The sequence below is a fragment of the Lygodium microphyllum genome, chromosome 1 (genome assembly GCF_053477565.2).
Source record: "Lygodium microphyllum isolate KBCC chromosome 1, Lygodium_microphyllum_v1.1.10, whole genome shotgun sequence".
In the NCBI taxonomy this organism is placed as follows: domain Eukaryota; kingdom Viridiplantae; phylum Streptophyta; class Polypodiopsida; order Schizaeales; family Lygodiaceae; genus Lygodium; species Lygodium microphyllum.
Genome location: NC_141135.1, coordinates 14119167 through 14131362, shown reverse-complemented (window position 1 = coordinate 14131362; position 12196 = coordinate 14119167). Strand labels below are relative to the sequence as shown.

The 12196-nt window shown below is 40.2% G+C and overlaps 1 protein-coding gene across 3 annotated transcripts in view; it reads right to left on the bottom strand.

Annotated features, from left to right (window-relative positions):
* Positions 1-9199, bottom strand: part of ABCB29 (ABC2 homolog 12) — a 90580-nt gene extending 81381 nt beyond the window's left edge. For all 3 annotated transcript variants that reach the window (XM_087670901.1, XM_087670968.1, XM_087671026.1), the window contains exon 1: positions 8204-9199. In XM_087670901.1, the coding sequence (XP_087527027.1) occupies positions 8204-9130 (927 nt within the window). In that variant the 5' untranslated portion in view covers positions 9131-9199. The remainder of the gene's footprint in view (positions 1-8203) is intronic.
* Between the last annotated feature and the right edge of the window lie 2997 nt (positions 9200-12196).

Below are 12196 nucleotides of genomic sequence, written 5' to 3'. Positions count from 1 at the left end.
CTGCACCAAAAGGACCTTGGGCTACTGTCACCTACACTTGGAGGGCTCCAAACTGCTGTCACTTGCTGTAGGACTAGTCCCTGGTAGTTGCAAATCACATTAGCAACATCTCCTTACTCTTCAACAACCTCCTCTCTGACAATGGCTAGAATAGACTTCCATTAGCCCGCAAAAGCATTTTTCTCACTTGCATGGATAAGTTTTGCCAAGTGACAACTTTGTAATCCCATTTTTTAGCATCATCCAACTTATTAAATCAATTTTGAGAGTATTAATTTTAAAAATTAATTAATAATTATTCTAGTGCTCAAAAAATTAATTTCACCGACCAATAATTAAATTGGCTAGGCCAATTTGTCTTCTATGTATCTCTAAGCAATTATTAGCCCTTAGATCAGCATTAATTAATTAGTTAATACCTAGTTTTTCATATTAGAGTTGATATTAGTAGCCAATAAATTAATCTAGGCTAAAACCCGACACCAAGTATGACCTACTACCTGGCAAACATACCTTATTATAGCTTTTGCCTTTGGCATCAATCAATACTTTGGGATTCTCGATCCACACTATGAAATAATTAACTTGCACCTCACATGTACAAGTCACATTAGCACATTTAATTAACTTTTAATCAAATGCTAAGTAAAGCAATAAAATTTCATGTCCTTATGAGATAGACCATCCTCTTGAAATCCCTATAATCGTCCTCAATTACCTTGCAATATCAGTACGAGAAATACATACTAGCATTGTAGTCAAACAACATATGCACATATTGCTTAATCATACCTATGCTCTTTGTATATGAAATTCCAATCACTTAGACCAGTTACAATCCATACACATGAATCATAACCACTATCAAATCATGAGGGGTGCATCACATACCAAAACTCAACACTATTCTAACCACCAATGCATTGTACTGCATAAACTGAGTATAAATAACACCTCATAGCAATGATATACCACATAACAGTCATGTAAAGCATACATTTCATGCATACCTTGCAAATGTAAGTACATCTAAGATCCACTACATAACTGAGCTATTTATCAATAGGGGAGCAAAGGTGCAACCTCCACCTTGAGCATCAAGTAATACTTTAGACCTTCTATGTTTTATTGAACCTGAAAGAGCCCAATCCGAAATCGGTTCTAACTGAAACACATCAAGATAAAGTACATCACTAAGGATGATCTACCAATTCACCCTCCATCCAATTGCATTCTTTCATAGGTGAAACAATGCTAAAGCTTCACCAAGAAGCACACGAAAACTTTACCTCTTAACTTTACTTGCCTCAAAACCTCCATTAGATGCTAGGCCTTTTTCCCTCTTAAGCATTGCGATGCTTTATACTTTCACATTGCTGCAATTTGAATCTAACTAATATGCAATATTACATACAGTTGACTAGTTCCTCATATATACCTGGCATGCTAAGAACACCAAATGCATTAGAAAAAATTCTTGTCTACATACTCTGGACCATTGCAACGTGACTGTGTGAAAATTTGCATACTACCAACTATACCAAGATACATTTTCCCATACATTGCATATATTACTAGCTACATGGAGCATTTGCATAACCAGCATTAATACCACAAGTCCCAAACACAATGGATTGCATACAAGCATTGCCAAACTTACCACTTTGTGCCCCAGCATCATGCCAACATTGTTATACATGGGGTTGCTACATACCATAAGGAGTTGTGTCATACACCCCCATATGCGGTCCCTAACAAACCGTAGTATGGAAACTAGTGCCACCACCAAAGTAGCCTGGCTACCCCATCGTTACATGCATGCCTTGCTATCCAAAAAACATCACATTAGCACTTCCAAGTTGACCTTGCATATGCATCAATTGCCCCACTAGTATCTTTTACTTATGCTCACTACCCACATTTGGAACAATATGCTACTATATTGGCTCTTCCTTTGGTGTATCTTACTGTCCCAAAGCTCTTAAAGAGAATTTCCTCTTTTTGCCTTTGTTGCCCTCCTATAAGGAGTTTAAAAAGTGCGTGAACTAAGGATCATTTGCCAATTGCACAAACATTTCAGCTGCTGTCTCCAGCTAATCTTTAAACTCGTCATCAAATTCCTCTTTCTCTTGCTGATCATCAACTTCAAGAGATCTAGAAGGACCCGTATTTTGGTCTAAACCAATATTATCAACTTGCTGCCCATGTTGTATGCCTTGTCCAAGATCAAGCATTGCATTTCCCCTAACACTTTCTGAATTTTCAAATTGAGAGGCATCATCATAGTTACCAGGAACGGGAAACGGGAACGGAAACGGGAACGGGAACGAGGGGAATGCTTAGGATTGGGGAAGGGGAACATATATATATATATATATATATAAAATTCAGTCAACACATTGGAAATGCCCCAAATTTGGGGACATTGCAGCCGATGCCATGCCCTAAATCCTTGCTGAAAAAGCCCCAAATTTGGGGCAATGCTTGATTTGAAATACCCCAAAATTGGGGATATTGCAGCCAAGTCCAAAGCCCCACATCTTTGCTGAAAAAGCCCCAAATTTTGGGCAATCCTTTTGGGGACATTGCAGCCAATTCCATGCCCCAAATCCTTGCTCAAAAAGCCCCGAATTCGGGGCAATGCTTGATCTAAAATGCCCTAAAATTGGGGACATTGCAACCAAGATCAAAGCCCCAAATCTAGGGAACAGTTGAATTTTTTTCCCCCCAAATCTAGGGACCAAGGCCCCAAATCCAAGGGACAGTGCAGTCTGATTCCAGGGAGCGGTTGCTGGAACGGCCCGGAACGGGGTTGAAACGGGCAGGAACGAGGCTGGGAACGGGCAGAAACGTTCCATGTGTGTTTCACTGGTAGACACATGCCGGAATGCGTTAATCTGTTCCTAAGGCCCGGAACGGAAGTTCCCTATTTCTATGGGCATCATCCCTACTTGATCCCATCCCAATATCTAAAGACATTCTTGTTGTAATGCACAATCGAATACAATTTCAACACTAGAGCAAAGCTTTTGCCCTTGGGCCTACCAATTCAAGGGAGTTCATGATATCTCAGCGATAGAACTATAAAACCAACCTTCCTCCTTGGAGAGGGTGGTAATGATCTAATTAATCAACAATTATAGCAAGCATAAAATTCACACAAACTGAAAATGCACACTTTTCCACTTTAATCTTGGATAATGGACGGCCTATTGGCCCCAAAGCTGGTGCCCCTTGTGCGGTATTTCTTTAGATTTTATTGCAAATGGATAGAGTATACCTAGATTCTCTAATCTCCTCCGCTAATCCAACTACCTCTTACTGTCATAAATAGCCAGCAAGCCTTCAAACCAATATGCCCCTTGGTTTGCTTGGCGATTGGCCTTTACCCAGCTCCTTGAAAGAAAAATTAATCCCCAAATCTAATATGGACTGGCTGGCCTCTTGAATCTTACTCAAATTCTTTAATTGCAGATCTACTGGAATCCAAGTCCTAGGTCTTCGATTCTGAGCACACATCTCGAGGTGGCTCTCAAACCCTAATTTCTGCTGTAAATTAGAGTTTACATCACAAATTTTCCAATATCTCCATCTCTCATGACTTAAATAATTGGATTTTGCTAAGATAACTTAAGAGATGGTTGTAGGATGAGAGAGAATGCTATAGAGAGAGAAATCTCATTGTTTCATGGCGAATAAGGCTAAAAAACTACTACCGGTCTACTCAAACAATCATAGAAGCTATCACCTACAGCTAAGGACCACCAAAAAGGCTGTTGCCCCCTCTTGTATGTTGTCACCTGTACCAAAAGGACCTTGGACTACTATCATCTATACCTAGATGGCTCCAAACTGATGTCGCCTATTGTAGAATATGTCCCTAGTGGCTACAAATCATATCACTAACATCTCCTCGCTCTCTAACAACCTCCTTCTCTCTCACAATGGCTGAAATAGACTTCCACTAACCTCCATAAACGTTTTTTCTAATTGTACGGGCAAGTTTCACCAAGTAGTAGCTTTCTAATTCCATTTCCAATATTATCTAGCTTATTAATTTAATTTACAAAATATAAATTCTAAAAATTAATTTAATAACAATTCTAATGCTCAAAAAATTAAGCTCACCGGCCAATAATTAGATTGGCTAGGCCAATCAACAAGTATTTGGCATTAGCATGGTTAAGAAATAGTAACCAATGTTATTTTCACTATGATACCTTCTAGGAAATTCCAATGCAATATGCTTTACTTTGATACATTGCAATGCAATCAAGGATATTTGCAAGAATTTCAAGGGGGTGGTCTATCATGAGAACATGAAGTTTTATTGCTTTCATTAGCATTTGATTAAAAGCTAATCAAATGTACAAATATGACTTACATAAGTGAGGTACATATCAATTATTTCACACTATGGAACCTAAGACCTTAAGATATCAGTTGCTGCCACGCAACATAGCATTGATGGAGGTACATGCTTGTACAATGATCACAGAGACAGTGTGCACATGTTTTAGAGATAGCACAAAGGAGATAGGCATGGATGCATAAGCCCATCCATGGTTTTGCCGCATTGGTACATTCGGCCTACAAGTCGCCAGTGGTCATGGATAATAGAGAGTTCCGTTCGGACCATTTTTAAAATTTGAACTTTGAAGTTTATACTTTACAATTTATACTTTAGCATTTACAATCTTACGTGTATCACTGCATTGTGTAGATGAATGTTGATACATTCAAGTTGACAAGCGACACTCTTCCGAGTATACATTAGGAGGTGAACAAGGAGAAGAAGATGATTTTTGCAAAGCTCTATTGAGAGCTTATAGCAACAGATACTCATGACACTCGCAGTCAGTGTGCTCGTTGGCGAGAAGTTCGAGTAGGTGATAGTAGAGGCATGATCATTCGACACCCTCCATCATCGAGGAGGGGTAGTTTGAGTAGCTTGCAGACATATATAAGGCGAGGCTCTAGTAGCTCACATCCTGTGCCTCATGATGACATCTCCCCCTTGCCTACACAGTTGCCACCTAGGGAGCCATCATTTGATGATGATGGTAGCCTCATCTCAATGAGGATAAGTATGAGTGTGTCTCATCATTCAATGCCAAGGAGTCATCTTCAGACTCTCTTGATGAGCACTCGGGTGGTTCTGATAATGATGATGATGATGATGATGATAGTGATGCCGCATCATATATTCATAGGTCTCTCTCTTTTTTGTATCAGATATACTAGACTATAGTCGTATCGCATGTTTTGCGCAGCCCGTGCAACCGCAACGATCACCCTCATTTATTTATCTTATTTTGTAATGGAATGGCTATTTTCACTTTAAACATGTATTCTATGATCTATCATTTAATGATTTATGGCTTTTGTTATTTAAAAAATCATCTTAAATTTTTTTCGTACTAATATTGTACCGTACCTTATAAAATCATTAGATACCATTTAGTACTGATTTTATCATACCGTACTGTATCATACTTTTTATACCTCACAACAATGACGTTGGCCACAAATGTTCTTCAATAAAGTACTTATAAGAAAACAAAAGAAAATGTTGCCAATAAAATAAAGATTACCAATAAGAGATATCCTCGTGATAGTCGAAGTCTGTCGGGCCATGGTGCAGAAGAAGACTGATTGGGACAAGATAGACGAGGAGTATTCAATGTCAAAGGAAACACACAATGCCGAGCAAAGAGAGAAAGCAAGAAATGCAGAAGAAAACAAGTCTTCGGTCTATAATCACGACCAATTCAAGGGCTAGTAATATACCAGGAGTGCCTAAAAATGGCGTACCTACAATAAATGCAAACCTGCCTTGTTGTTGCTGTTGGCCTGAAAAAGAGGCTACCTAATATCAAAAAGAATGTGCCCTAGTCAAAAAAGACTAGTTAGTTTGAAATGCAGCAAAGAATGAATATCGTTCACTTGTAAATAGACCGTCCAACAAAGAATAATGCCGCCCAACTGAGAAGAGCTATCGCCCACAGCCTTAAAAGATTGCTGCCTAGCAAAAAGGAGACTACCCAACAGCAAAACGCTGATTCAAGGGGAACTACCTACAAAAAACGCAGGCAATGCAGAGTCTGTTTCTACAGCAAGTGTACTAGGGGCTGTCTATACAAAAACGCAGGTGATATAGGGCCTAGTTTTGCAACACGTGTGTCGGAGACTACTTGCAAAAAATACAAGTCTATTCTAATATTGCCTAACCAATAGAATGACCACCCAACCTATTTAACACCACTCAAGTACAGTAATGATGTCACCCAACCTGATAGAGGCCGCCCAAGAGCAAAATGCAAATCTGCCTTAGTAAACGCAAACTACAACCTTAAAAAGAGCTGGAAACAAGCCACCCTCCTTGGTTTGACTCCAAGCCCAAGGTTCGTAGCACGTGGGGATGATGCTCGCAAGTTTTGTCGTGAACAACGCGCTTCTCTTCAAGATCTCCGACTCCCATGCATGGCTCTGATACTATGTGAGAGTGTGCAACAGAAAGAGGAATGTGAACACGAAGAGAAAAAAAAACAAAGAGAAAACACGAGAGAAAAGAAACAATGTGACTGCAATGCTTGAAGGTACAAGGCTGCAATAGTCAGCCCCAACACGCAACTCTAGGCACCAGTGTGGGCATCAAATGGTAGCAAGGAGATGAGAGAATAAAGACGATTGGCTAATCATGAAGAATCAATGATGGATAATGAATAGTGAAAGTGAAAGGGCAAATTGCCTATATATAGACAAAAAAAACCCCTAAATGTGATCAAACTACTAAAAAATAGCCAAAAATGTACTAATGTGCCCTCTACCTAAAGTGTCTAAAACACATAAAATGATAGACAAAGACAATATCAAAGCTCCTAATGTCCTCGCTTGACTTAGACTGAGGCTCACAAGCAAAAAGGAGATAAACCACACAAGACACACGTGACTGCTAACAAATTAATGGTTAATATGCTCATACATGCATTAGGTCACATTTCACTTAAAGGCATGTATATCGATGAGCTAATTTGACTGTGGACATCTATTGCAGAAGTTGGTATCCCTGCCTCACATTGCATCTATACTACCAGTTTAACAAGGCAAATCACAAGAGATAAGTTTAGTTGGACGGCAAACAAATGCTCTTCATGTTAGGGGACAAGCAATACACGAGACTATTGATATTCTAGGGCATTGCTAGAACCTTTTCTGATCTTGTTTATATAGAATTTGACAGATATTATTTGCACACAGTTGACTTGTGACAAACTAGTATTTAGAATGGTGGTCACTAATCTCCTAATTGGTTCAATATAGGAGTTCAACAATTTGGCTCTCTTGGCCACAGATATCAAAGCATCATTCTTTAAATGAGTATTACAATGCAGCATCTTGATTCCATTGGGTATTGGCTGTGAATATTTGCAGGATTTTGTATATAAGGGTGCTATTTGAATGGGCTGCAAGGTCAATCCATAAATTCAGCAAGGATGCCACTAAAAAAAGGAACTCTTTCCTCCTTTCCTTTGTAAATGCCCCAAACAACGAAGTATACTGAACAATAATAATATTCATTCATTTTTTAGACTTAACATTTCAAGAAATGGAGAAAACAAATACTTAAAGCTGAATAAATGTAAAAGTAATGGAGACAAAATTGAGGAACGAAGATGGGCTAATCCCCTACTTGCTCCCGTTGCCCTCCTCCAAGAAATATGTTTCTACTCGATCTAAGTTCTTTAGGGAAGAGCTCAATTATAATCAATCTGAGAGTGAGGAGTAATAATTCTCCACTAATAAGATCACATAAAGATGTGCGTGCACAAATGCATCACTTACTTACTATACAATAAAAATAACAGATTTCTTAATCTCACATATGGCAGATCTCCACATTCAAATTAGCTCATAGAGGTACATGCCTTTAACTATGAATCTGACTGCTACCAAAAGCATGTGTGAACATATTGAATAGCAAACACAAATTAGCCATTGAGATATGCTTTTATCCTAGTAAATATTCATCTTTACGCATGCACACTCAAATTCCAAGCCTGATCTACACCCGTTTGTGGTTTTGAAGTCATCACTCTTCTCATGCATACGAGTAATGTAAGTGTAAGTAGGCATTTAATCATTTCAAAAGGCATGACTGTTGACATGCTGAATTACCAAATCTCCAAATACGGAGGTTTACCTCGAGAAATGAGTAGACAGAATCTCCAGTGTCCTCGGCCTCTGAAGTAATCCTGAAGACTATGTCTCCAGCAGGTACTCCATCTCTGCTCTCAAAGTATTCCAAATCATTTCTAAGTAATCTCTTGAAAACATGACATCGGATCTCATAAGTCACCCTCAGAGCTACCTCCCACAGGAGAGACTGCTGATAGAACTGGGCCATGGATCGTATGGCAAGGAGAGCAGCCATAAGCATGCATTTCCGGGCAAGGTTTGGCAGGTCCCCTTTGCCAACAAGATCAGAAAGCTGGCCTGTTTGGGGTATGAAGAGGAAGAGGGCCACCACAGAGACCACTGTGCATGCCCAGGCCCTCATGATGAGCTGCCATTGGGAGAGAAGGAAAGGCTGGATGAGGGGCAGGGTGTGGCTGAGGGGCAGATTCCAGGCATGGGGATGGTCATCATCCTCAACAATATCATCAGCAGCAACAGCTGGGAGGCTGTCCGAAGAGCCTGATTTCGCGAAAGGAACAAATTGCGGAGCCAGCATCCGTGTCCTGTCAAATAAAACCTGGCCATTAGTTGATGTGAAGCCGCTTCCAGTGTAAATCTTGGCTGCGCAAGCCACAAAGGTGCTGTTCTGCACAATACATTGGCACGGAGCACCGGTGCCCCGCATATTTTCGTGGCCATAGCCTCCTCGTGCATGATTGACGAAGAGGTGCCTGTGAATCAATGGAGATTGGCTTTTGGGATTGACTAAAGATGGCCAAGAGGCAATTCTCATTCTGAGACAGTCACGACGGCCAACTTGTGCATATCCGGGGGGAAGAAGAGCTTTGCTGGGAAAGTGCGCAGCTCGAAGCGCACAAGGAAGGTGAGGGAGATGATGCAGGGAGCGCGCTGGTGAAGAGGCTGCTGCGCCGAAAGGACCTCCCCCCGCCATGAATTCTCGTTCTTCCGAGCCAATCCAGGTGTTGCAGGCGCGCGCCACTTGGCATGCTCAAAGGGAGTATGATTCAGAAAAAGGGAGGCAGCTGCTCCCGTGAGGGTTACATAACGGTATTCAAGAAAGTGAGGGTTTTTCTCCGAAGGAGGTCACATGTAAAGGTTTGCAAATTTCAAATTTAATTCTCAATTTTAATAATTAAAAATACTATTTATCCCCATGAAATTTGGTTTCTGGTAGAGAAAAATCACATAGAGTGTGTTTCAATTGAAAATCTCTGATAAAACGAAATTTGGAAGCGTCCGCCATGTGTCTTGCAACAATTTCCAACTTCCAGCGAAAACTTTGGAAGCTGTTTCTAGAAAATCCCCTTGGAGGAATAGCTTTGAGTTGTTCTCCTCATGGGAGTTTGCAAGGTTTTCATAGAAAACCTAAAAACCATAAGGGGGATTTTGGGAAAATTGTTAGAAGTTGTTCTCATAGGGGTTTTTAGGGGAGGATTTTCTAATGGTTTTTCCCAAATATTGGAAACCTTTTTAGGTCACATGGGGGTTTCCATATTTTTCCCAAACCCCCAGCCCCCGATATTTGAAAAAACACTCTCACGGTGGTGTTTTTCACCCAAACCCCCTACTATTATTGGAGTAATACACATGCTCATGCCACATGTGCATCTAAAAATAGGATCCTTTAGCCAGCCATTATGATCATGGTCCCACCCTCACTCCCTCACCTCAACTATTCACAGCCATGAAGTGCTGATGGCTTGCCCACTAAGGCCCTATTGTGCCCCTATTTTGTGCTAGAAATGGAGGCTTTCTTGAAAATTTACACTATTCATTGCCACGATGGTGATTTCCACTAAGAACATGCCTTGAACCTGCTTGAGCCTTCATGTGCACTTATGTGACTTAAACTTACTTTAACATGTTAATTTGAGTTTCTTTATGCAAACTTTGAAAATCTGTCTTGCTTTATCGTGATATCCAAGTGCTAAAATTAGTGTTTTTGTTTGTAGTGCCCTTCATTTAACAACATGCAATCGACAAGGTGGCCCCATTATTATTATTATGTACATTATTGCTAACTTACATGGCCAATGTTACTGGCCATGCATGGCAATCATACGAAGCGCTAATTTGCACTTGACACTATTGGCATAATTACAAAGGTCGCAAGGCTACCCCTCACTTTATTCGCATTAGATAGTGTGGTTAGTTCCCTTTGCTCATAGAAAAGAACGGATAATGTGCTTCGTACACTCCATGCATCTATTGCACAATCACTTCCCTTTGCTCACAAAAAAAGACAAACAATGTGCTTCGTGCACCCCATGCATTGTGATACACAAAACCCCAACAATCAACATAATCGTTGATTTCTCTCCAACTATGCATCTCAAACTTACTCTTCAAGTTTGTTAGAATTAGCACATAGGTATTCTAAAGATTCCTCATGGGCTTATTTTTTAGGAGTAACTAATGAGTATCTTTCCACGAGCTACCACGTGTCACTAAGTGGAAGCACATTCACCCGCATGTGGGGGGCAAGCAAGGGAGCAATTACATATTGCATGCCACATGAGCAAGCCCTCAGACTATATAGCCTACCCATGCAGCCGCCCCCATCTTTGTCATCTTCTACCCAAGCATTAGTTATGTGTAGTGTGCTCTCTCTCTCTCTCTCTCTCTCTCTCTCTCTCTCTCTCTCTCTCTCTCTCTCTCATCACACTCACAGCACCGTATTTTCAGTTTCCAGTTTTTAGCTTTTCATTCAGCACTTTTATTTTGGATAGCTGGACCTCATCAGTTGTATCACAGTTTGTCTCATAGGCCAATTTTGGTCTTTAGAAGACGTTAATATAACTTTCTTTCTCTCTCTCTCTCTCTCTCTCTCTCTCTCTCTCTCTCTCTCTCTCTCTCTCTCTCTCTCTCTCTCTCTCTCTCTCTCTCTCTCTCTCTCTCTCTCTCTCTCTCTCTCTCTCTCTCTCTCTCTCTCTCTCTCTCTATGTGTGTGTGTGTGTGTGCGCGCGCGCGCACGCATGCGTGCGTGCATGGGTGCATGCGTGTGTGTGGGTGCATGCATGCGCACGCACGTGCGTGCGTGCGTGCGTGCGTGCGTGCGTGCGTGCGTGTGTGTGTGTGTGTGTGTGTGTGTGGATCAAACACATTGAATGCTTGTGAGTCTTTGAAGATTGCAAAGAAAATTATAGTGTATTGATAGCCTATGTACAATGCTTTTTTCTCACAAACTCATTAGAAACTTTAGACATGGAAGGAGCTTTTTGTTTAAAAGGTGAAAGAATGAAAAAGAGCCTAAAACAGCTTCATTTTGGCTTCATAAAATGGCATTGTAAAATATGCATTACCATTGCAAATATAACTATTGTTTGGGCATCAAAAAGGGATTTCAATCCCTAAATGGCATGTAGGTATCGTTAGGCAACATCAAAGAGACCTTGTCATATGATTGCAATGTAAAATGGTTGTGTTTGATAAAGTATTTTCTTAGCATAATTATTATCATTTGACTACTTAGAAAGAGTATACTAATACTTGTAATGTCCTCTTAAAGATAAAACTTGTTATCATTAGAGCAATTGCTAATGTATGTAGTGACCACTAGCACTTGAAATTCCCTCCCAAAGCAAAAAATTAGCATCCTTTTGAGACTCACATTGCAAGCGTTAACTTCAAAATCAACATAATCATTAGTCTACCCATACCACTATCTATCAAAAGGAGTGAAGAGCATTGGCGACATTTAGAACACTTAGAAACCAATCCCAAGTGTTTAAAGTTGCCTATAAAAGCCTTGTGACGTAAGCCAATGTGGCCCTTATATTTTGTATCAGTTGTGGTAGTGTGGACCTTTTCATGGGTTATTGGCATTAGGCCTCCCCTTGTAAAGAATTCCTTTTATTTCTTAATATAGTTCTCCAATGTATTGTAAAAAAAGAAGGATTGAAAAGCACAACATACCTTTGGTTGATACTAGGCTTGCATAGATCATGGAACCTATAGTAAACCACCTTATACTCCTCTTTTGTTATTAGGCACACTA